Here is a 24,232-nt window from a genome sequence, read left to right as displayed (position 1 = left end):
TCTCTCTAAACTTTGGGAATGAGCAACTGTAACATTGACAGGACGTCAATCACTCCCAAAATCATGACAACCAAATGACGGACGGCGCGAGTACAGCATTTCCTACTCAGGCAGAGTGACAAACAGATAAAATGATAAAAGCCTTGGTGGCTGTGTTCCCACAGAACCTGCGCTCATGTGGGTCAGGCGAAAAACAAGTACAGGAGCTGGGAAAACAGCGTTTTGGGGCACTGAATTTGATTACTGTTTATCAAGTCTCGCATTGCCAGACCTTCCTCCACAGCGGAGGAGGGTCTGGCTAGTCCACACAGCATTCTGGGATGGGTAAAAAAAACGTGCTCTGGTTTATTGGCATTTCTTTGAACCAATCACATCTCTTGGGCGGGGCTAAGCGCAGGACGGAGCCACGGTGCCTCTGCAAAATAGCCTCGGGAAGGAACTTGTTTTGGTGGAACATGTGTACGTTCAAAAGTTGTTTTAGTCGTGCAACAGAAAACTCAGATTGGACAGATAGTCTAGCTAGCTGTCTGGATTTACCCTGCAGAGATCTGAGGAGCAATTAACCATAGTCCTCAGAAATCCACCGGAGTTTAGAACGTCAACACAAAGAACGCAGAAAGTAACTGAGAGCCAACCAAAAATTAGGGACCAGAGGCGGAATTCCCGGCGGCACCTGAACTATCCTGGAAATGAAACGTCAACAATTGAGACTACTGTTTTTCAGACCCCAAATGAGACAAGAATTAGCTAACTAGCGCACACCAAAGCCCCTATGCTTCACTCCCTGATGCTAGGAGACTACTTCGCTGGGAGGACAGTGGGCAGCAGCTCCCAACTTCGTGACAAACTTTCTGTTAACCCTAGCCCGTTCCTCCGCTGCTGAAAGTAATCCAAAAGGAGGAAACACTGATACTATATATTTTAAACCAATACCCCTTAATAGCGCAGTTTATCATTTGTCAAATTCAAAGATAAGATAAGATACATAACATTAATCCCCAGAGAGAAAATTCATGTCAATGAGCTGTTGAAGTGGTGGGTGCTACTTTAACAGGCGATGGACAACTGGGCATCCCACAGTTAGTGGGATATTAATGGCATCACACCAATTTTACATTACATTTCTTTAACGTGGCTAACAGCTTGTCCAAACTGCAAACACGAACATCTGGTTTTCAGGCATCACATGCCTCAACAACAATGGAGTGGTTTGAGAAGTTTCTACAGACAATTTGATACTTTGATTTTGCTTTTCATCCTCTTGTCCTTTTCCAACCTCCATCATGGCCCTGATGCTGAACTTTAGGTACCTTGTCATTACTTTCTGTAAGCTAAAATTGCAATTCCTTCCTGGTCTGCTAATGTTGGTATTTTTCTGAGAGTTTATACGTTGAACTCAAGGGGCTAAAGCAAAGAAAATGTGTAAAGTTGTAAAAGGTATGTGACCCATTTGTAAAATCCCCAACATTTCTTGAGCATATATTGACATTTATGATTTATTTTTCTGGAAAACGTCTCTTAAAATCTTAAAATATCCCAGTGATTTTCCAAACTGGTGTGAAATAATCCCATTCAACATTTTTTTTCTTCTTTTTCTGACGTACCTGCAATTATCTGTCCAGCCACTGTCCAATCATGCTCCCACTCTTTCCTTTCCCCATCGCTCACTTGTCTTCTCATCCTCCCCTTCATCCTGTTTTTTTCTTATCTCCTGCTGCCATTTCTGCGTCTGTCACTGACAGCTCTATCTGCTCTAGTCGGAGTTAAAAAGGGATTTTACCAGTCAGGTAACCATCTATCTTCATTTTACAGTCTCTTTGTGGATGTATAACGCTGCTAAAATGGCTTCACTCTGAAAGAGACTGACAGCTCCATATAGCTCTCAGAGCGACGTTTTAATGGGAGCCGTGATTCAGAATCACCATGGCTTATCCCAAAAGGAAAGCTTCAAATTTAAGAGGATTTGTTTTTTTTTTCTCTTGCCATTACTTAGCCAGAATAAGTTTGCAAAAGAATGGAGTTTTACGAAGATTCTTTTGTCCTCCTTTCAGTTATGAGAGGAGTCATTTTACTCACCAATCACATCACTCAGACCTGAAGGGTCTGTAGCACTTGAGTTGGGACTCGGACTTGAGACATTTTTCGATTGTCTAAGACTTGTCTTGAACACGTTGGTATTTGGACTGGGACTTGTCTCGGACTCTGCCAATGGACTCGCCAAATATTGTAGCTGGTCTCGACCGAGTCCAGCACTCTAACCATTGATAAAGCGCGCTTGTTCAGGAAACAGGTATTGGTTTAATTCAAAATCCATGTTGATTTTTTTTTAGTGACACCTGTCTTGCTTGTTACTCAACATCTTAAATGCTTGCTTTTTGATTATTACAAATAATGAAGCAAAATGATCATCTTAAAATAAAGGATATACGGTCTCACATAGATTATGAACAGGTAAGTAGGTGGTCTAGAAGAGGATTCTTTTTTTCTGTCTCGGCCTTGACTGTCTCTCATTTGGACTCTGTCTTGACTTGGAGTCAAACCTCTTTGGACACTGCCTTGATTCGGTCTCGACTAGTCTTGGTCTTGGACTTGTCTTGCACTCAACAATGGTGGACTTGACATGTCTAATTATCTTAACCACACATATGAAAAGTAAACTGAAGGTGAACGCAGTCAAAATGTCGCCTTTTAAATCATAAAAGTGAACCAGGTTTCTTGTCCAAAAGATAAATACCGGTAATACCATAATTTTACACACATTATCATCCCATTTGATTTCATATATGAATTCAGACTAAATCAACCCATTATTATAATGTTAAATAACATTCCTCCAGCCCGGCTTGTTGCTTTCTCTCATCCTTATCCTTTCCCCACATGCACAAACAAGCACAGTGATGCAGACAATGAGAGACAGTGTTATTTAATATTATTGTAATTAAACTTAGTTTGCTTGAGGCTGTTGCTTCCTTAATAAAGCATTTCAATATTCTGCCTGTCATTAATCGGGCCACTTGGCATGCAAACTTATGGAAAGATTAAGCTTGCAGTGTGTATTCGCCAACTCCACACAATCTCTAGAATCTATCAAAGAAAAAGTAGTGTGATTACGTTTCCCATGAAGAGATGAAACTCCAGGGTTATATATGGCCTCTGGTAACAACCAGCCATCTGCAATATTTTCATAAAACATAGTCACAACTATATTCATCTTTTTCCAGCTTATGTCAGTTTGATCCAACGGACTGGAGATTACAACTTGTATCATGTAATGCTTTATTTAGCCTAAAGAAACTCTATATAGAGACGAAGACCCTCTCCTTCCGGAGACCACCATGGGACCTTATTTTGGAAAACATATGTACGGTAGTGAATGGGGAAAGACTAATTATTATTTTTTTTTATCCCATTTGAATTGAGCCATGAATGACTAGGGCTGGGTATCGTTCAAAAATGTTCGATACGGTACCGATACCAGTACGTGACTTTGATACCGGTTCCTGAACGATCCCATTTTTTTATACCAACTTTATAAAACAAAAATAAATGACAACAGTAAACACTAGAGCACAAACCTTTTTAATTATTCTTCAGCTCTTACTACGTGAGCCCCGTCTCTGTAACGTAGCGTTTTTCCTGCGTGTCTCTATGACACTTAGCGTTAGATAGCCAATCACAGACATTATTCAATCTTGGTAGAAACATGCCGCATGCTAATTGGCTCGCTGACTCTGAGGAGATTTACTCCTTAGGTATTGAAAATGGGTATTGAATGACAAGGCGTTTTACTCGATACTTGATGGGCAATTCGGCCGGTGCCTAAAATGTAGGCCATACCTACATTTACCATACATATTTTTTTCCGAAATAAGGTCCCATGAGGTCCACCAGAAGAGGGAGGGACTTCATTTCTCTATTCTGCACTAAACACAGTGAATGACAAACTGTGTATGATTTAGGCAGTTTCTCAAAGCCATCTGCATAGAAAACAGAACTACTGTTTGTGTCTGTCTGCCAATGTACCCCAGAGCTGCCGTTTACCACCTCTCCTTCTTTACACTCCAATTCAAAGCTAACAACTTGCAGCTTTCTCTCAATTAACACTGCAAAAAATGTTAGGTATTTACACAGCGGCTGTCGGTCCCCCTTGTCAATGTGTTATTATCGCTTTGTGCCATTTGTCATTTCTCCAATCCTACCTCGCTGCTTCCAGCCCACCCACAAATCACAAATGCAATCAAGTCGGCCCTGACAAGGGCCCTCGAATCACCGCCGGCAACCAAAAAAGCGGACGGGATATTTAACCTCTGTACCCATCAGCAGCCACTTGACACACACACACAATTAATGCTATACCGCTGTGACACGCTATAATTCAGAAATCTATTACTGATGGCAGTTTTAAACAAGGCATGATAGTGTGTGCGCATGTGTGTGTGTGTGTGTGTGTGTGTGTGTATGTGTGTGAGAGAGAGAGAGAGAGAGAGAGCGTGTGCGCTGTATATGTTTCAGTTTGTGACAGTGTATAGATGTGTGTGCGTGCCTGTTAAATATGTGTCACAACTGAATGGTGAGGCACTCTCTGATTAGTACTGATTTGTTCTCAGCCTCTCGAAGGAAAAATAAGAGGCTGCACTGACGAGCAGACACACACACACACACACACACAAACACACACGCACTCCGATGAAAACACACAGAGAGAAAAAATGTCAAAATACAACGTGAGACGTTCACCGCCGTTCAAACACACTTTTCTGTCAAGCTGTCAAATCTAAAAAAAATAACATCAACGGAAACTGAGAGGCAAATTTAGGACAAAGACTCCTCAGGAGGAATGTCTGGGAGAACGAAGGTGCAGAAAAGAGAGAGAGAGAGAGAATACAGAAAGAGAGAAGAAGAAAAAATAAAGAATGAAAGTGATAAAAGGCAGAGCAAGGCTTTCTGCAACACGGTTTGGGTCCTGGAGTGTCAGTCACTGCAAACATCAACATTGCAAATGACAGCGCATACACCCACAAACACACAGACTCGCACACCTCTAGCATTGTGAGCTGAGCTAGCCTTCTTTAAAATCACCTAAAACCTCAAGGAGGAGAGAAAAAAAAAAGACTATATATTTCATTTGGCTGTCAAACTTTCACAAGCCTGCAAAACGCCGAAGGAAAAGAGGGATTTGTGCAAAAAAAAAGTGACAAAGAAAAGTAAAACTATGGGGAAAAAAAGACTGCCTGACCTGAACTTCATACACTTGCACACAGAGTAGGAAAAAGCAGCTGCGAGAGAGAGAAAAGGATAATGTGACACCACCCGCTTCAAACGTTATCAGTGGATGGAATGGGCGTTAACAGTTGGTATAACTACTAGGGCTGGGACGATATGCTTTCATCCTGATTCGATACTTTTACGATAAATGGGTGCCATTTATTGCTATTCTAGACATATTGCGATTCAATAGTATTGACTATTGCAATTTTCTTTTCCTTCTTTAACAAAAAAAAAGTTGAATAATACACTTCTAGAGACAATATATCATGATAAGTTTCTAAAAACAAATTGATTTTTAAGAAGAATGTATCTTCTACATTTTCTGCTTTCGGTCTGTTCTGCTAGAAACGGATATGATGTACATGTAGTCGCCTTCAGCGGTACCGTATGAACAGAAAATGTTTAGGTGAATCATTGGTAAAAATAAATAAATAAAAAATACTGATTCCCCCACCCCTAATAACTACCATGGATATGAGACAGTAGGGCCCTACTGTACCTCCTAGTTGGCTCAGTAGGCCGTTATCATCCATTGGTGAACTGGATCACCCACCCGCTTCAATGTTGCATGCTAGTGTTGTTGTAAGGTGATGTTGTAAGATCGCCAATGGTAGGGAGTAATATTAAAACACCAAACTCCAGGTTAGGGGGAAGGTTGGGGTGATGGATGGGTCAAACAAAAAGGACTTTCACCCAGGACAGCTGTGTTCATGTCCCGTGTGAAACCAAATGTCAGCGTGGAGTTTTTTAAAGTTACGTAGGCTACGTTCCTTACGCAACGTTCCTTTTGTAACGTTCTTAACAAACGCCACTAACATTAGTATTTTAACCCAGACCGCAATCTTTTACTAATCCTAATTCAGTAGTTTTGTTGCCTAAACCTAACCAAGCAAGGTTCATTTTGTTTGAGTTCACAACGGGATCCCCAGAGCATTAAAAAAGTGACACCAAGGGGTCCTGGCCAAGCTAACTCAAAGAAAGCGGAAGTTAACGGACATCTGGCCGAAAAGAGGGACATCCTTTCATGTCTTAATTGCGGTATATCAACACATATTTTTGTGACGGAGGTGCATAGGTAAAGAGATTTAGATTAGATTAGATTCAACTTTATTGTCATTGTGCAGAATATAAGTACAAAGACAACGAAATGCGGCAGTGATTCGAGGGCCACGACAACGATAATCTAAGTCAGGGAGTTTGCTGTAGGAACTGCAGGAGACAGAACTCACTAAATACATCGACAACGAACAGCAATACACGCAACTTCAACATTTGTAGTAAGGTCAGGTTGTCAATCAGTTGGCCCGGGCACAGACAGAGGGGGTTCAATCAGACGTCCATACACGTTGGGAGGCGGAAAACAACTGACTTTGTTTGGATTGGGGGCTCTCCGATGGAACTGAAAGGCAATCCGGATGTTCTGGCGATGTGTGTTGCCATTGTTTAACTTGGTTCTCTTCAGGAAAGAACCACAAACTTGAAGCTAGCAAACTGCATGCTGAAAATGGAAAGTTTTGAAGAAAATTTGGATTGTGCAATAAGGCAGGCTGTGGACGAACTACAAACGGCACTACACTGGTAGGAGAAAATGAGGTTTAACCATGTATCCAGCTAATTTAAATAGCTCACGTTACTGTCATTGTCAACTTCATTTAATATTGTATGTGGAGTTTTCTTTTGCGGGGTACAAAATGTTCCACCAAAACAAGTTCCTTCCCGAGACTATTTTGCAGAAGCACCGTCTCTACGATCGGAGCTTATCGCTGCCCAAGAGGAATTCGATTGGTTTAAAGAAATGCAAACAACCCAGAGTGTTGTTTTTCTTCTATCCCAAAATGTATGCGTGGTGTAGCCAGACCTTACTACACAGCGCTGTGGAGACAGGTCTGGCAATGTAAGACTAGGAACACTTTGCCCAGTAAACTGAATGGCAATGTGCTTATTTTCTGCCCGTGCTAACAATGCCTGCACACTTTTATAGATCTGATACTGTGAATAGTTAATTTCATGCTCAATTGTAAACCTGTCAGTGAAGACCTTTTTTTTTTTTTTATCTCGATCTTTTGTTATTTTTAATACAGTGTTTTCTTGTCTTGTAATTACTCTCCATATTATCTCGAACACTCATTTTATATTCTCGTTCTCGCTGCTTTCTTGTCTCAACTGCTGCAGCAGCTCAATTTCCCTTCAGGGATCATTAAATCTTCATCCACTCTATCTAATTCACAGAAAGGCTAGAGAGAGATTGCCATGCACTGTTCAAGCCACAAATGAACACGTTTTCTGTCATTCTCTGACTTCAAAAATCACAGAGACACACAACTGCCACTCCGAGGTTGTTTTGCCGAGACGGGGTTTAACAGGTTCTGAACACTGGCTCTTTCCAGAACATTTAAACGATAAAACGTTTATTAAGACAAATAAATATATGATGCGGAACTAGAGAGAGGACAACAGGAGAAAATACACAGACAAAGAAAGCAGTAAGAGCAGAAAGCCATGCAGTGTCTGCGGTGATGGGAGCTTTTGTAAGAGATGACCAAAGCCTCAAAGAAATAAAAATGAGAGATATCTTTGATTACTCCTCCTCTGAGAGAAAATTAGGGCTGTGTCCATTCCCACCTGAGCCCTTCCATCTCTCCTTGTTTTTTTTGTATCTGTGGCAGTAAAAGCCAGAGGTGGGACCAAGTCTCGGTTTTGCACGTCTCAAGTATTCTCAAGGAAACTCCACAGAACTGAAGTCAGTGATCACATAGTGAAGAAAGAAAGCTAGCCATTGACAACTTCAATGGTCCCGTGTCTGGAGGATATGTAAGCCTGTGAGTTATTTGCTGGCGTGTTAATGATAATAACTTGATAAATCTATCCGGGCTGTTTTTCCTGTGAGTTTGTGGGTTGTCTCTCTGTCCCTTAGTGGTCACAACTATTGACCTTCACCAAAATTTCTACAAACTTTTAAGACCATTTTTCAGACATGACGTGTTTTCAATTGGCCGTCCAGGAAATTGGCTTTTCGAATGGATGAGCAAGTTACAAAAAGTAAAGGAAAGTCAATAAGGGAAGCTCTTTCTGCCTTTGTGTCAGTCTGGGAGTTTGTCTCTGTCTTTGTCTCCATTTTATTTGGTTTCTTTCACAGTTTCTGTCTCCTTTCTGGATGCTCGGTCTGTCTGTCGGCCTCCTTTGTGTCTTTTTTCCATTTACAAGGCTGTGTGACGTCTCTCTCTGTGTTCTACAGCGAGCATGGGCCCATCGTTTAGTCTTCGTGTGCCTGCTGTCAGGCATTATCTCTCCAGACACTGTCTGCATTCTATGAAGTCACTCCACTTTTCTCTCGTCTTGTCTGTCCTTACATCTTTGTCTTTTTAATGAAAGAAAAAATCTCAATCTTCCTTTTTAATGTGCTTTTTAAAGCAAGTATTTAACATCTTACCTTTCTTACTGGTTGTCATTCCCAATTTCTCTGCATTCGGTCTTCATGAATGAGATATTCCCATTCGGTTTCAGTGTCTCTGTCATAGTTTGATTTTTGATTTTTTTTTTTAGGCGTGTATGGGACTAACCTGACGACCCAGATGGTTTGTTAGCGCAGAACCATCGCGAGAAGCTGTCATTGGAAACTGTTTGGGGAAAGGGCAGGCACTTTCAACGAATACCTGGCAGGTGATTGGATGAATCATCTGTCGATCACGTCAACAGTTGCATCCGTCACACACACCTAAACCAAGCCAGTAGCTCCTCACCGGATGCTGATTGGTTCAGTTTGCTGCTGTTCAGACACCAACGCATTACTTCCAGCCTGGCAAGATGGGTTTTTGTGTCATATGTGATCTCGTGATATCACAAAAATCTATTTGCCGGAAAAAGGTAAGCATGGGACACGGTGTCTCTCTGTTTCAGTGTATTAATGTGCCTACGCAGACACACAACAATACATACAGGCTATGTGACAAATATAGCCATGTACTACACACACGTGCACACACACACACACACACACACACACACACACATCAATTCAAACATACTTTTCTTTGATTGGGCTTTCATATGCTGATGATGCTGAAGTACACGAATGATTATTTATTTGTTTTTTTCATGTATTAATACAGTTCTCTCAATCATCCTCTAACTCTCTCCCCCTGTATTTTTTCTGTCTCTCCATCTTCAGTCTCCCCCTACTCACTCTAACTCCCCCCTTCTCCCTATGATCATTTTTTTATGTTTCAGATCGCGGCCGTGTTGATGGGTGCTGAAAACATCGACTGGCTTTGATGTTTAATGTTCGTGTTCGAGTTTGCCTCGCTCAGCCTGGGGCTTAAAGCTAATAAGAGGTGTGTGTGTGTGTGTGTGTGGGTGTGTGTGTATGTATGCGTGCGTGCATGCATGCATGCGTGTGTGTGTGTGTGTGTGGCCAGGCAGGGAGTAAAAGAAAAGGCATTTCTTTTCTTTTGCCGATTTGTGAAAGTTTGACAGTGTAATACATTTACTGTGGTGGCATTTCTTTTCTGTTTATTGTTGTGTTTGAAAAAAGCCCTAGCCAGAGCTCAGCTAAGAATACTAGAGGTGTCTGACCCTTTCCATTTGTAAGTTCTTTGTACAGTCTCACATACATGACGTTACAGCAAACATATGAAGTTGTATCAGGATTATACAAAATAATATACTACAAAAAATAGCTATGCTGTCACCAGGGAACGTGGATATGCATCTTATTCCATTTCCAACATATTCTTTAGGGTCAGTTAACAGGTCTGTCTTTCAATGTAGTTATTATTTTAAAATGTATGCAATAAAACAGGTTTTTGCATCCAATTTAAGAACTCTGCAAGAATTCAGACCGTGAGATTATTATGTCTATGTGGGTGATGAGAGATAGAAAAATACTCATGCCCATCCAATATTGTCAAATTTATAAATTGTCATGGGTGTGGACTATGTTATTCCATGTCAATACAGAGATGATGGGAAAAGAAGTTAACAAAAACGTTCATTCCAATCCAATCATGCCTAACCCTGACATCTATCTGGCCTAACTGTCAGGACTATGGACTTTATGACAACGATGTCTAAAGAGTGAGAGAGAGAGAGAGAGATGGAGAGAGCGATGGTGCCAATCCAATCTTCGAGCTGTCGGGTGTGGGTTACGCTCTATGGCAACCGTATCAACCGCATCAATATTATGGAGGTGAGGCGAGAAAAGAGGATTATATGATAATTGTGTCGATAATGGAAGCAAAGAGACAAAAGCAAGAGGCTTATTTGCTCCTGCATACATGAACACGCCATGCCCAACATCTGAAACATTAAAAAGCTCTGAGTGAACACAGCTTAAACTCTCGATGGATGCACGGTTTCTGGGCCTCGATGCATATGCATAGTCCCCAAGTGGCTAGAAATGTTGATAGGTGTAAACCGAGCCCTGGGTATCCTGCTCTGCCTTTGAGAAAATGAAAGCTCAGATGGGCCGATCTGGAATCTTCTCCTTATGAGGTCATAAGGGGAAAGGTTACCTCCCCTTTCTCTGCTTTCTCCGCCCAGAGAATTTGGCCTGCCCATGAGAAAGAGAGAGACATCATGGCTTGCAAACAAGCAAAGTGGCAGTTGGTCAAGGCCACACCTCCACCTTGCCCACCTTGCACAGTAGGTATGGTGTTCTTTGGATGCAACTCAGCATTCTCTCTCCTCCAAACACGACGAGTTGAGTTTTTACCAAAACGTTCTATTTTGGTTTCATCTGACCATATGACATTCTCCCAACCCTCTTCTGGATCATCCAAATGCTCTCTAGCAAACTTCAGACGGGCCTGGACATGTACTGGCTTAAGCAGGGGGACACGTCTGGCACTGCAGGATTTGAGTCCCTGGCGGCGTAGTGTGTTACTGATGGTAGCCTTTGTTACTTTGGTCCCAGCTCTCTGCAGGTCATTCACTAGATCCCCCCGTGTGGTTCTGGGATTTTTGCTCACCGTTCTTGTGATCATTTTGACCCCACGGGGTGAGATCTTGTGTGGAGCCCCAGATCGAGGGAGATTATCAGTGGTCTTGTATGTCTTCCATTTTCTAATAATTGCTCCCACAGTTGATTTATTCACACCAAACTGCTTACCTATTGCAGATTCAGTCTTCCCAGCCTGGTGCAGGTCTACAATTTTGTTTCTGGTGTCCTTTTACAGCTCTTTGGTCTTGGCCATAGTGGAGTTTGGAGTGTGACTGTTTGAGGTTGTGGACAGGTGTCTTTTATACTGATAACAAGTTCAAACAGGTGCCATTAATACATGTAACGAGTGGAGAACAGAGGAGCCTCTTAAAGAAGAAGTTACAGGTCTGTGAGAGCTAGAAATATTGCTTGTTTGTAGGTGACCAAATACTTATTTTACTGAGGAATTTACCAATTAATTCATTAAAAATCCTACAACGTGATTTTCTGTATTTTTTTTCTTCATTTTGTCTCTTATTTGTCTTTTGACAGTATTTGCTTTGTATTGATACAAAATTGCACTGATACTTTATATAGCAATCCGAGGTCCAGTATGAGCACATCAGCAGACTTGACATCATGAAAAACATGACTAAACGCTAGAGACAGATAAGAGACTGACAGACAATTTGTTCTTGTCCTGCCTTATCAGATCTATAGCCGGCAGGGCAGCGTGCAGTCAATACATTTTCTATGAGAAGGGCTTATAGGAAGTGATGGCTATTGCCCCCGACAACCACCGCCCGCACCGATAGATGAGACAGATAAGTGACATGAGACGTATATATGGATGGAGAGACAGACCCAGCGATCATGCCCCGTTCAATCGCATCAGATCTTCAGTACGAGATGTTGGTGTGGTGAGTGCGGGCTGCGGCTGAAAGATCTCTCTCTCCATCCCTTCTGACAAGTCAGAGACAATGACGGCAAAAGAGAGATGATGATGTATGAGAGCAATAATTGACATGACTGACAGATAATACATGGCAGAAAGAGAGAAAGAAAGGGAGGGATCACTTGGGTGCAATGTGAGAAAGAGCAACCCGGTCTCACTCCCAACTCGTCAAATACCGACTCTTGGTCAGTGTCAGATATACAGTACGACGCAAAAATCCCCTTTAGCAACTGCATGGAACGCACCGGGCAGAGCAGCAGCTCGACCGCGGCACTGTAAGATGGCGTAGTATTAAGAGCGGCAACAGTAGTGAGTAGTATGAAAGAGTGAATATGTTCGTAAGGAGGCAGGTTTGGCAGGGTGGATGGGTCAAACAACACAGGACTTTCACCCAGGAGACCGGGGTTTGTGTCCTGTTCTTGTGCCGCGTGTCAGTATAACGTACGTCCCGACCCAGAGCGTCAAAAAAGTGACTTCGAGAGTCCCTACCAAGCGTACCAAAAAGTGACGCCAAAGGGCTAGACGCTAAGGGAGAGTTAGTAACAAACACCAAAGGCCCCTGACCAAGCGTCGCTTTTTGACGCGCTGGGAGCGAGAATGTGTTGGAATGACACGATGATGGTTAGAGAGACATCTTAATTCCTGAACTAGGTAAGAATTAGTTTATATGAACCGACAGGGAACGTGTACCTGGTTCATCCCTGGTTATTTATTTCACTTATTTCAGAACTTGCTGCGGTTTTGTTTTGCCCAGGTGGTTTTATTTTGTTTGGTTTCCCTGTCTTTTAACGCACTATACAGATTTCACGTTGAAGTCCATGTTGATTGTATTCCTCAGGGCGCCGTAGTAGAAAGGGGTGGGGCGCAGTGCCCCGAGAGGAGTGTTAATAAAGCGTTTGGCTGGTGATTAACTGGATGCACCGCGTGCGCTGCTTGATTTTCATATAAAAACCTAAGCTAAAATTTCCGGAAACTTTCCATTGAAAGTTTAGTTGGTGAATTTTGGAAAAATTCCAATTTGGAATAAACGGGAATTAATGGGAATAAACTGGATATTTTTAAAATTGCTTTTTTTTTATTGCAAATAAAGTTTAGCTGGGGAATTTTGGAAACATTCCAATTTTGATTTACTATGGTTAGTGGGCTATACAATTAACACACATAAGTTTATAATAGCAATGTATTACACCCCCCTCCTCCCCCCACCACCACCAAAAAAAAACAACCTGTATTTTAAAAACTAAATGTTGGCTTGTATGTAGTAGCCTATGCTGATTACTGCGTGAGTGCATGTCATTGATGAATACAGGGAGGACATTCAACTGAAGTTGCATTAAATCCGGTTGTTTTAACAACGGTTTTTTTCAACTAAATTTAAGTTGCCTGTTATAGACTAACAATATTATAACAAGCAATATTAAAAATATTCAGTTTGTTCCCATCAATTCCCCATAATTCCCATGGAAAGTTTCCAACTTTGAAAATTCCTGGAATTTTGCAACCCTACGTACGACACACAAGTTAAGAATGTTACGTAAGGTAACTCAAAAATAAGTCAGCGTTGACTTCTGGTTTCACCCGGGACACAAACAGCGGTCTGCTGAGTTCCGTGTTATTATGACCCATTCATCCACCCCGACCTCCTCCCCACGCAGACTTTGAACGTGGACAAAAGTAATCCTGGACAAAATATGTTTCCCTCAAAACGTAATTGAGAATGCCATTTAGCTGTAAGGGAACGTGATTTTGAGGAGTGAGGGCTGCCTCCTCAGCATCTCCTTCCTTTCTTCCTTTTGAAAAAACTGCAAATGAAAGCAGGAACCTGTTACTGCCACTGAGTCAAACGCTGGGTCAGTATGAAGTTAATTGGAGGCTCAGGGATAGCTTCTTTTGTGCACGAACACTAACAGCTCTCCTCTTGGCAGCAGCACAGTAGATCATTACATCAGTGACCTCGACCTATTGTGTCTGAGTGCATTCACAGTCGATTCCCTGACACCATTATCAACGTCAAAAAGTCAGACAAAAAGCAGCAATCAGACACCAAATAATTGGATCACGACTTGACCATTTCCTTTCTACATCTTACCCTCAAAACAGCGAAAGCATAATCCAGACTGCGTTAGATATTATATAACAACTGTGTTAGATAGATATATAACATTGTGGCAGGTTTATGCAGTACTGCCATGTGAATTTTAACGTTGCTGAGCTTCCGATAAACACTCATGTCAGCCAAATAAGGGACTTGAGAGAGGAGAAGGAGGTGACTCGGGATAGACAGAGGGAGAGGAAAGGCAGGCGACAGAAAGTGTGAAAGAGAGAGTGTTTAGGGCAAGCATGTGTGTGTCTATGGGAGAGTTAGAGAGTGGGCGAGAGAGAGCAAAAGGGCAGAAGTGTGCGAGAGAATGAGAAAGATAGAGGGGCCCGTCTGATTGCCATTTTGGCGTTTGACAGGCGGAGAGGGATACCCAGTCGTGGGGGTCATGTCACGATCTGTCTACAGAGTTGCATCAGTCTGCCAACATAGAACGGACAGAAGGAGGGAAGAAGATCTAAAGAGAAGTTAACATAACCTTTTCTTTCCGAATGTTTTTTTAAAACGTTAAACTTTCAATCTTTCACTTAAAATATAATGTTTGCAGCTTTAACAACAAAGGGACAAAAAACGCGAGTGAGTGGATACCTTTAATTGTTTCATTTCTGAAATAAAATAAAACATTTTTAACCTGCAAAATCTAATCAGATGGTCTGAAGCAGGGCTCTTTAATGTTTATAGGCCAAGGACCCATCAGCTGAAAGAGACAGAGCAGGGAGCCCTTACTATATTTTGGGCCCTATTTTAACGATCTAAGCGCATGATATGAAGCGTCTGGCGCAGGTGCGTTTAGGGCGCGTACAAATCCACTTTTGCTAGTTTGACGGCGGAAAAAAGGGTGTGTGCCGGGCGCATGGTTCAAAAGTGTTGTACTTAGTGTCTTCATTAATTCATAGGTGTGTTTTGGGCGTAACATGCAATAAACCAATCAGAGTGTCATCTCCCATTCCCTTTAAAAAAATAGGCGCGTTTGGACCTTGGCGCATCGCTATTATGATGGCGGATTTGCTAAGCAGGAAGGAGAGATTTTCAGGAGAAGAAACTGATCTGCTCATGCGTGAAGTGAAAGCGCGCGAGCTGATCATATATGGCAAGAGCACTGTGCCACCAAAACTCCACTATAGGTGAAGCAGTTAAAATAACAATGAAATGCTGCGTTATTGACTTTTAGACCAGGTTTTTGTTAGTCAACGGCATGATCACTTCCCGCTGCCTCAAGATAGCAATACGCCAAGAATGCACCTGAACACACCTCCCTGTAAGACCAGCACGCCCCATGGGCGCACAAACGGGCGCAGGTGCATTTGCTATTTAAACGACGCGGGCGCTGGACGGGAAATTGAAACTAGCAAAGACACTTGCGTCAGGCTTTGCGCTGCACGGTGCCGGGTGTAAGATGGGGCCCATAATGTATAAAATAGAGTTGCATATTAGACCGGGCCTACAATAACGTGTAGGGCGGCCTAGAGCCTTCAGATATACCTTTTTATGGTACATACAATACTAAGCTATTAAAATAATTGTTGATTTTTTTTATGCTAAAATTAATCAGTGAATCCTTAAGTATAACTGTATCTGTGGATGGCACACCTCATCTATAGGCCAGTAAGCCTATCATCAATGTTGTGTACATTCGTAAATAAAAAAAAAATACATATTTTTACAAATCTTTAAATAACATGTTATTAATTTTTTTAACTATCACACAATAATATGGTGCCCCACCACCGCCTGCAGCACCTCTAAGGATCCCCCCCACCCCACATAATTATTTTCACCAACACATCACTGATCACTGTCTTTACAGTCAGAATGGAGCACATTCGAATCGGACTGGCGACCCCAAAATCACACATGTAAGGGATATCAGTTAAAAACATCTGCCTTTGCAATTGATGAACGAGGAATACAAATTTGGGATTGGATGTGGATTATTATTTTTCTTGCTATATTCATGTCATTGGAATGTTTGAAATAGTGCTAATGAGAAATAGGGGCAGTGACTGGATCAAAAGACAAACTATTAGAATCATTAAACACCACATACTGCTTGATTTTATCTACCGATACCAACTGGCCCAGACCAGAAAGGATGTCATGCAACTTAGTAGGACAACTTGTGATGCTCAAATCATAATTGGCCCAACAATCATAATCTATAGGTAGGTATGTAGATAGGCCATATATAAAGTTTGCTAAATGACAATAAATACAATATAATCCAGAGAAAACCCAGAGAGACAAAAGTAGAATCCTACCAGTAGGCAGGGCAGGGTCCATGGTGGGTTTTTCCCAGGAGTTGACTTGTTCCCAGGTAAATCCGTTGGTTCCGAGAGAAACGCTGTACCCACAGCTGCTGTACGACTCCTCAAACGTACAGCCACCTGAACAGAGAGAGACAAAGACGCATACATTGTCAGGTGGCACTGCAGCAAGCAGTTTGGGTTTAGCGTCTTGTACGAGGACAATTCAACAAGGTGGGGTTGTTCAGGGGACAAGGGTTTACGTCCACTAACAGACAGAGAACAGATGTAGAGAACAACGTGAACCCCTTGGGTATGCCATCTGAAGGAAAGGAGAACTCTAGCAGTACCATTTAAAACTACTAGAAAGGGAATTATATCAATAATAATAATTTGAATTTATAGACCACTTTTCAAACTCCATGTCACAAAGTGCTTCACAAAACAAAGAAAACAAGCCAGTCAACAGACAACAAATCAAATTTTGAAAGAATAGAAGAGAGTTCAAGGAGATCAAATAAAATCAGAAAAGGCTCAATACAACAGTTAAATCCCACAGGGAACTGAAGGGCACAGACTGGTGTAACAAGGCTAACACACAGTAAAGGCGACTGATTGGGGTTTTCAGATGAGAAGAAGAGGTGGCACAAAATAAACCAACACCAGCCTGATTTTAAAGCTGAGTGGTACCTGACAGGTCCAGGGCCACTATTATCATCCAAACATGAGTTGGAACAAGGCAAAACATAAAAAGAACATTTACAGCGTCATAGCTGAAAACAAGCAGGATCGAACACACTGTTGAACACTGATCAAATTATGTTTTAGGAAGGGACTTAAAGGGATACGCCACCGTTTGTTGAAATAGGGCTCATCACGGTCTCCCCTAGCTGTAGATAGGTGAGCCAACTAATTTTTTGTGCATGCATTGTTTTAGTCCGGTGCAACACCGGCAGCGGCGCCGCTAGTTAGTTTAGTGTAGTGAATGGAATCCTATGTTGCCGGTTAACATGTTGTGAGTAAAAGTGAGCCAACAAAAGACAAAAAAAACAACCTAATTACTTGCACTGAGACAAAAAATGCGTAGGCCCACCTATCTACAGCCAGGGTAGACCGTGATAAGCCCTATTTCAACAAACGGTGGCGTATTCCTTTAAAAGATATCACTGACTCTTCAGAATTATAGAGTGCAAATACAGTACATCGAATGGCTGATCAAGTAAACATGGGGTTTGATATAATTACGCCCTTTGTTATTCACCATATTTGTGATCAAATTTACTCCCCAGCACCCCAACGTTTTAAAACCACATCTTCAATCACTTCAGTAGGGTTTGAATTTATATGTTTTTAAGTGTGTGTGTGTTTTTTTAAGCCTCTGTGGCATCGCTAACCCTATTATACTAATGAAGTTGTCAGCAGGAATTGAAAGAGCGAGCGCACGACAGACACTGTCACCGTTTATCAGAGAAGAGAGCAGAAGGGTGGGAAATAAGTAACAGAATGACAGTGGGGGGTGGGGGGAGAGAGAGTATGCCTTTATGTGAGAGAGAGGGAGGGGCAGATGAAGAGAAAGCTTTATGTGTCAACATGATTAAGTCACAGAGTCTCATCGTTATTTCATGGCCCGGATAAGACACATTTTCCATCGCATTAGCCTTCTCTGCTAGCCCCGAGCACCGCACACACACACGCACGCACACACACACACACACACACACACACACACACACACACACACACAGACAGTAGCTTCCCTAATTAGACATATGCTTTGACACACAACCATTTGAATTTGTTTTGAAGCATTTGAAATGGGGGAACGTCATTGCTTTATTCATGACATCACTTAACGCTTACTCTTTTTCTTTCTTTTATCTGCCTCTTTGTTGCTGTCACCTCCTGAGAGCGCGTTTGTCAGTTTAAACAAATCAAAACGGAGAAACTTCTTGACTTTTCAAATTCAACTGTAACATGCTTGTAGATTAGGCTACTGCTAAGTCATTTAGTGCACTTTAGGTGCCACGCAATACTGGGAAGTGGCAATTCCGACAAAAATTTAGGAGACAAACTACTGGATAGATTTACTATTAAACTTGGCATACACATTGATGGTTCCCAGATGATGAATCCAATTGCCCTGACTTTTCCTCTAGCTCCACCATGAGGTTCACATTTGTGTCTAAATAACCATTTGGTATGGACTTTCATGTCCTACTAAGGATGAATTGTAGTAAATATTATGAATTTGTCCAATTCTTTAGTTTATAGCCAAATATCTGCAAATCTAATAGCATTCCTATCACTCTCAGCTGTACTTCATGTTTTGTGCTAATTAGCATATGTTAGCATGCTAAGGTGGTGACCATTTACCTGCTTAATATCGGCCTGTTAGCATTGTCATTGTGAGCATGCTGTGGTTATTTTCTTAGGCCGGTTTGTCGAATCAAAGAATTTTCAGGGAGACCGGCTGGGGCAATAATAGATCTTTATTCAATCAATCGCTCCTTTTACCCCTAGCCACAAAACAGGCTCACACTTCTCATTGGACATCCCAGAAACCAACATCCCCATATAAGGTCACTCAAACGCCTCGCTAGGCCTGTCGCAATATGCAATAAATCAATCAATCGCATGATAAATAAAAATGACCTCGATCATTTTTAAATGGAAATTATTGCGGCCGGAAAAATGTCCATTTTATCTATTGTTTTTGAATGTGTTTGGTTTATATTCCAGTGGATTTTTTTGTTAACAGAGACAGATAGTCCCTTTTATTTGTTGTTTTTGGTTGTTTTGTTAATTTATTGTGGATATTTGAAATGTCTTCCAGTTCCAGTGTTAAATATTTTTTAGAAATAAAAGTTTATTGATCTTTGAAAAGGTGTACCTGCATTATTATGCCATTATTGTTGTATTAGATGAAAATGGTCTCAGAATGACAATATTATCGTTTATCGCAATAATTTCTGGGACAATTTATCGTCCAGCAAAATTTTTTATCGTGACAGGCCTATGCCTCACGCTCTTTCAATGAATTTGATTAACAGTTGTTGGATTGACACCCAGACATAGTTACGTTCAGAACGTCACATAGGCAGAAAAAAGTATTCAGAAGTCTTATGACCAGGTTCAAGAAAGGCTAGTATGACGACGTTAGCCGTTAGTCAAAGCACCACTGTGCTGTACTACAACAAATTGCCCCTTTGGAGACATGAAAAGGGTAGTGTCACAAGGCCTAAGTGCAGCCTCACAAAAAGCACTAGCAAGGCTGTAGAATCTTAGTCTTGGTGTCACTTGAACATCATATGTCTAGTTTAGCTCCAAAACCTTCCAAAATTGTCTAACAAAACGACATGCGTTCAGAAGCATCAGTAACGTTTGAAGCTTTGGATGTCATAAATGATGTGGCAATCTTCCTATGACACAATTTTGGACAAAACACATAGGAATTGCACTGTTCACATTAGGGAAAGAAGCGTTGCCTCAGTATCATCTGCCAATCACTATGGTTTTGATAGAAGTTTAAAATGAAGCAAATTTCTCTTAACTATTCAGTTTTTCTTGAGTTGCATTCTTTTGGACTTTGACATAAATGTGCAAAGTCTGCCTCATAGACTGTACAGTCTATGGTCTGCCTCCTATATTGCCTTCCCAGACCCCCTGGTGGTCAGACAGTGTTAACCATATACCCATACACCCTAAAATGTACAATGCAAGAAAGGCATGGTATAGTTGTGATTATGCCTCTTCAAGCCTTACATCAACTGGGAAATAAAATTTAAAAAAAGAAGAAACAAAACCCCTCCTCCGCTCTATCTGTAGTCTGTGTTAAAAAAAACAAACACCTCCAGCAGTGGTTGAAAGCTAGGAAAAACACAATTTTTCTTAAAGATATGAAAAAAGCTGTTATAAATTAATCAATACTCAGATAATTAGCCTTTATCGCCCCGTCGTTGTTCAGTGATCTCATTAGAAATGAAAAGAAATCAAAATGATCTCATTAGAATAAAAAGTTATAAACGCGATCAGGGTATGAGAGGGAGAAGTAGCTCCCAGCGGTAGGCAAGACTGTGTGTGTGTGTGTGTGTGTGTGTGTGTGTGTGTGTGTGTGTGTGTGTGTGAGTGAGAGAGAGAGTGGGTAAATGGGTGTCAGTGCCCCTGATCTAGTTCTGAAAATTCAGTACAACACCTCCCTTTTCCGCGTCTCATTGACACCATCACACAAACATAATTACACACACATGTTCTGTGTCAGAACATTTGCATAATGAATATATAACAGTGCTCCGCTCAGATCGGGGACGTGGGCATGCGTGTGCGTGCGTGCACGCATGTTTGAGCTGCAGCTGTAAGGGTTTGTGCATAAATGTATGTTCATGTGTAATGCATATGTGCGTGCATGCGTGTTAGTGTGACACCAAAACAAACAGAATCCCTTCATCTCTGCTAATTAACATTCCTGTAACCAATATAATGAAATATTGATATTATGACTTGAGCATGCCAAAAACACACACCCACACACGAACAACCACTCAATTTGTACTTAAAAGTTCACCTAGAAAGTTTACACAAATTCCCATCATTATTTATACGCATTTATTTTTTTGGTTCTGCCGAAGATATTGTCAGCCGCCACGTTTGCATCCAACTGTCAGCTGCAGCAAAAAAAAAAAAATCAGCTGTTGTGAGTAAACCAGTTTCCTGAATGAAAACAAAATGCATCTGGCAGGTCAATTGAAAACACACACTGTAAACCTTTGATGTCACCGTATCTTACTGTTTCAATGTTATACACGATCATACTGTAAATGGCAATGCATTCTGGGAGAAAATAATAATATTACAGCACTGTCTGCGAATGTTACAGATTACAAGTATTTACTGTTAATACCAATGCATCTTGGGAAAATAAAGGAAATGGAGGGAATTACACTGCAGCTAGCATATTATTGCAAATTAAAACAGTAAGAAAGTATGTGCCTATTTACAGTAAAATGCCTTAACATTTCAAACCGGCTACTTACTGTAAATAAACAGTAGGTGACTGGCGAAGCTGCTGCCAGTATATTACTGTCAATTGAGAGATGACAGTCATGAACGATAATAAATTGAATGGTATAATGTTATAATGTCCTAGCTGATCACCTGGCTCTCTTATTGCCCTGTGACATCACATCCTTTTTTGATGCAGATTGTGGGCAATTTTGTTGGTGGTAATAAAGGTGCCTTGATGTGGCAGCATGTTGAATCTAATTTTTTTGTCCAAACATATTTTCAAAGCCAGATTCAGAAACGCTACTAAAAGGCACAAAGGCAGCGATTGAAGAAAAAAAACAAGGGGATCTGCAACCATCGGACAATCATCTAATTGAGAGAGCATCACATTTGTTTGACTGTACAGTAAATGCATAGTAAACAATTATGAAAAAGTATACTCACACATCTTTGTAAGTTTTAATTGTTATTATTTGTAAGCCAAAAGTAATATGTAATATTCCACCTTCGTTCAAGTAATTAAAGCAATGTATGTCTTCCATTCTTTCGTCATGCATGATGTAACATACCCTGGATGATGGGAAGTGCTGATTCAGTTGCATTAATTGAAAGGTAAAGAAAACTCTAATTCTTTGTCTTATTTTAGGAATAGCATCAACACAAACACTGAATAGATGCCCTGTCAGAACATAATCTTTGACATGCTTATTTTGAATGGCTGGGATGAACCTCTTTTCTCATTTTTTCTGCGCTCGCCAAACAGAATTATTTATCAAAAAAACTAATTTACTTCAGCGGGGAGAGAGAAAGGAGCAGAAATGGCATTGTTGTTGGTTCATAGCCAATTAAATGTTTTATGTAGGCGAGAGCTCGTTGGACATTTTCTCTTCAGCACCTGCTGCTCTGTATATCAAACCCTGTGGTTCCAGGAGAGAAGAGTCTCCAGGCATTCGCTCACTGTGGCTCTTTTAAACTTGTTTTATAATTGAGTCATTCCACATCTTCACTTAATAGACCCAATGAAATTTGCTTTTTCAATTAAAAACTGTCATTGTGGGCAAATTAATAACTGACAGAAATTACAGGGACTTGTTTTGATGTAATTTGTTTGTTCAAAAAAAGACTTTCGCACCAAAGCGTAAAAAGCAGAATTACTTTTCACAGAATGGAGTGTTAATGGTAATGTGTTTGCACAAGGTGGCAAAATCAAACACATTTCAAAAACGTAAGAGCGCACTGGTGAAATACTAAATGAAATCAATAAAATTCACTTCCTGTCCATTTTGCAACAAGTCCTCCAACTCACAAAACTTGTTTCTACCCTGTAATACGACCCACGCCCTCATATCTAAACAGAATGCTCGCAGTTTTATTAAACATGTGGTTAGTATTGTCGGTTTGGTTAAGTTTAGGCAACAACACGTATTGGTTAGGTTTAGGAAAAGATCAGGGTTTGGGTTAAAATGAGTATGTTTGTTCCGTTATAGGGCTGCACAATTTAATGGCAATATAGACTAGTGCAATATATGCACTAACACTATTTGTTCAAGGCAAAATATGTCAAACTATTCAAATCCTTCTTCAGTACAGATCCTCGCAAACATTTGTTGAATATTTCAATTTTTTCAATGAAAATGAGAACAATGATCCACAAGTGATCATTCCATCAAATATTGTGAATCATATCACGATCGCAAAATCAGTTAAAAATAATGGGAATTAAATATTTTCCTCATACCGTGCAGCCCTATTACGTTACTTAACTTACATGACGTAGTTACGTACAATGTGACGTAGTTAGGTACATAACTGCCACGGAACTTAACGTGCAAGTTGACTTCCTTGCGTTAGTTCAAATAAGTAAACATTGACTTTTGCTTTCACGCGGGACCTGAACAGCCGTCTCCAGGGTGGAAGTCACGTTTTTGTTTGAGCCATCCATCCACCCCGAACAGACTTTCTCGATCTTTACACTACATCACCTAGCCTACGTCTTTTTCTCCTGTCATAATTACTTCGGCCACTAGAGGTCTCCGCCACTATTAACGTAAAATTGAGTCATAAAAAGCTGCTTGTACAAATGAGCTATGGGGTCGTTTTTTGGGGGGGAGGGACAGTCTCCTATTTTAAGTGATGGATTTCAAGTGATGGTTTAATTTTTTTTTTCAATTGCTCCCAAACAGGAGATTCTAAACATTGGTATTTGTGTGTAAAGTGACAGAGACAAAGAGAGAGAGAGAGAGAGAGAGAGAGAGAGAGAGAGAGAGAGAGAGAGAGTGTGCGTCTGTGTTTCTAAGTAAATCTAAGTAACTACTTTTCTATATAATAAAAACTGAAGGATCACTTATTTCCTTTCCCTCACTAAGTTCCAAGTCATTGTACTGTTGTCACATTTTATCAATCCTTGATATTAGCTTACTTGCTATTTTTAAATGTTTCATGACCACACATGCAACATGGCATTATAACTACATCAAAATATAATGTGTTTTATAGTCCATTACTGCTATAAAGTGACACAAAAACCCCTTAACAAACAGAGCTATTTGTTTAACATGTAAAGAGGTTATTGGGTATTCATGCATTCAGAACTGATTATTCTGCTTGAGCTCACATATTGTCCATTTAGACATGTGCTTCGACATGGATCAGACTTACTCTATATCACTATAATGCACACAAACACACTGGCATTATGCAAGCCAGCTGGCTTTCATCCACAAACACTCACATCCATGCAGAAACAACAA

The 24,232-nt window shown here is 40.8% G+C and overlaps 1 protein-coding gene across 1 annotated transcript in view; it reads right to left on the bottom strand.

The window, feature by feature from the left end:
- The window catches only part of ptprt (protein tyrosine phosphatase receptor type T), a 430,905-nt gene that overhangs the window by 354,240 nt on the left and 52,433 nt on the right, over positions 1–24,232 (bottom strand). The window contains exons 2-3 of the mRNA XM_028575011.1: positions 16,745–16,749; positions 16,497–16,622 (exon numbers count right to left, since the gene is read on the bottom strand). Coding sequence (XP_028430812.1) covers positions 16,497–16,622; positions 16,745–16,749 — 131 coding nt within the window. The remainder of the gene's footprint in view (positions 1–16,496; positions 16,623–16,744; positions 16,750–24,232) is intronic.

This window comes from Perca flavescens, chromosome 4, assembly GCF_004354835.1.
Source record: "Perca flavescens isolate YP-PL-M2 chromosome 4, PFLA_1.0, whole genome shotgun sequence".
In the NCBI taxonomy this organism is placed as follows: domain Eukaryota; kingdom Metazoa; phylum Chordata; class Actinopteri; order Perciformes; family Percidae; genus Perca; species Perca flavescens.
This window is presented reverse-complemented; position numbering and strand designations above follow the sequence as displayed.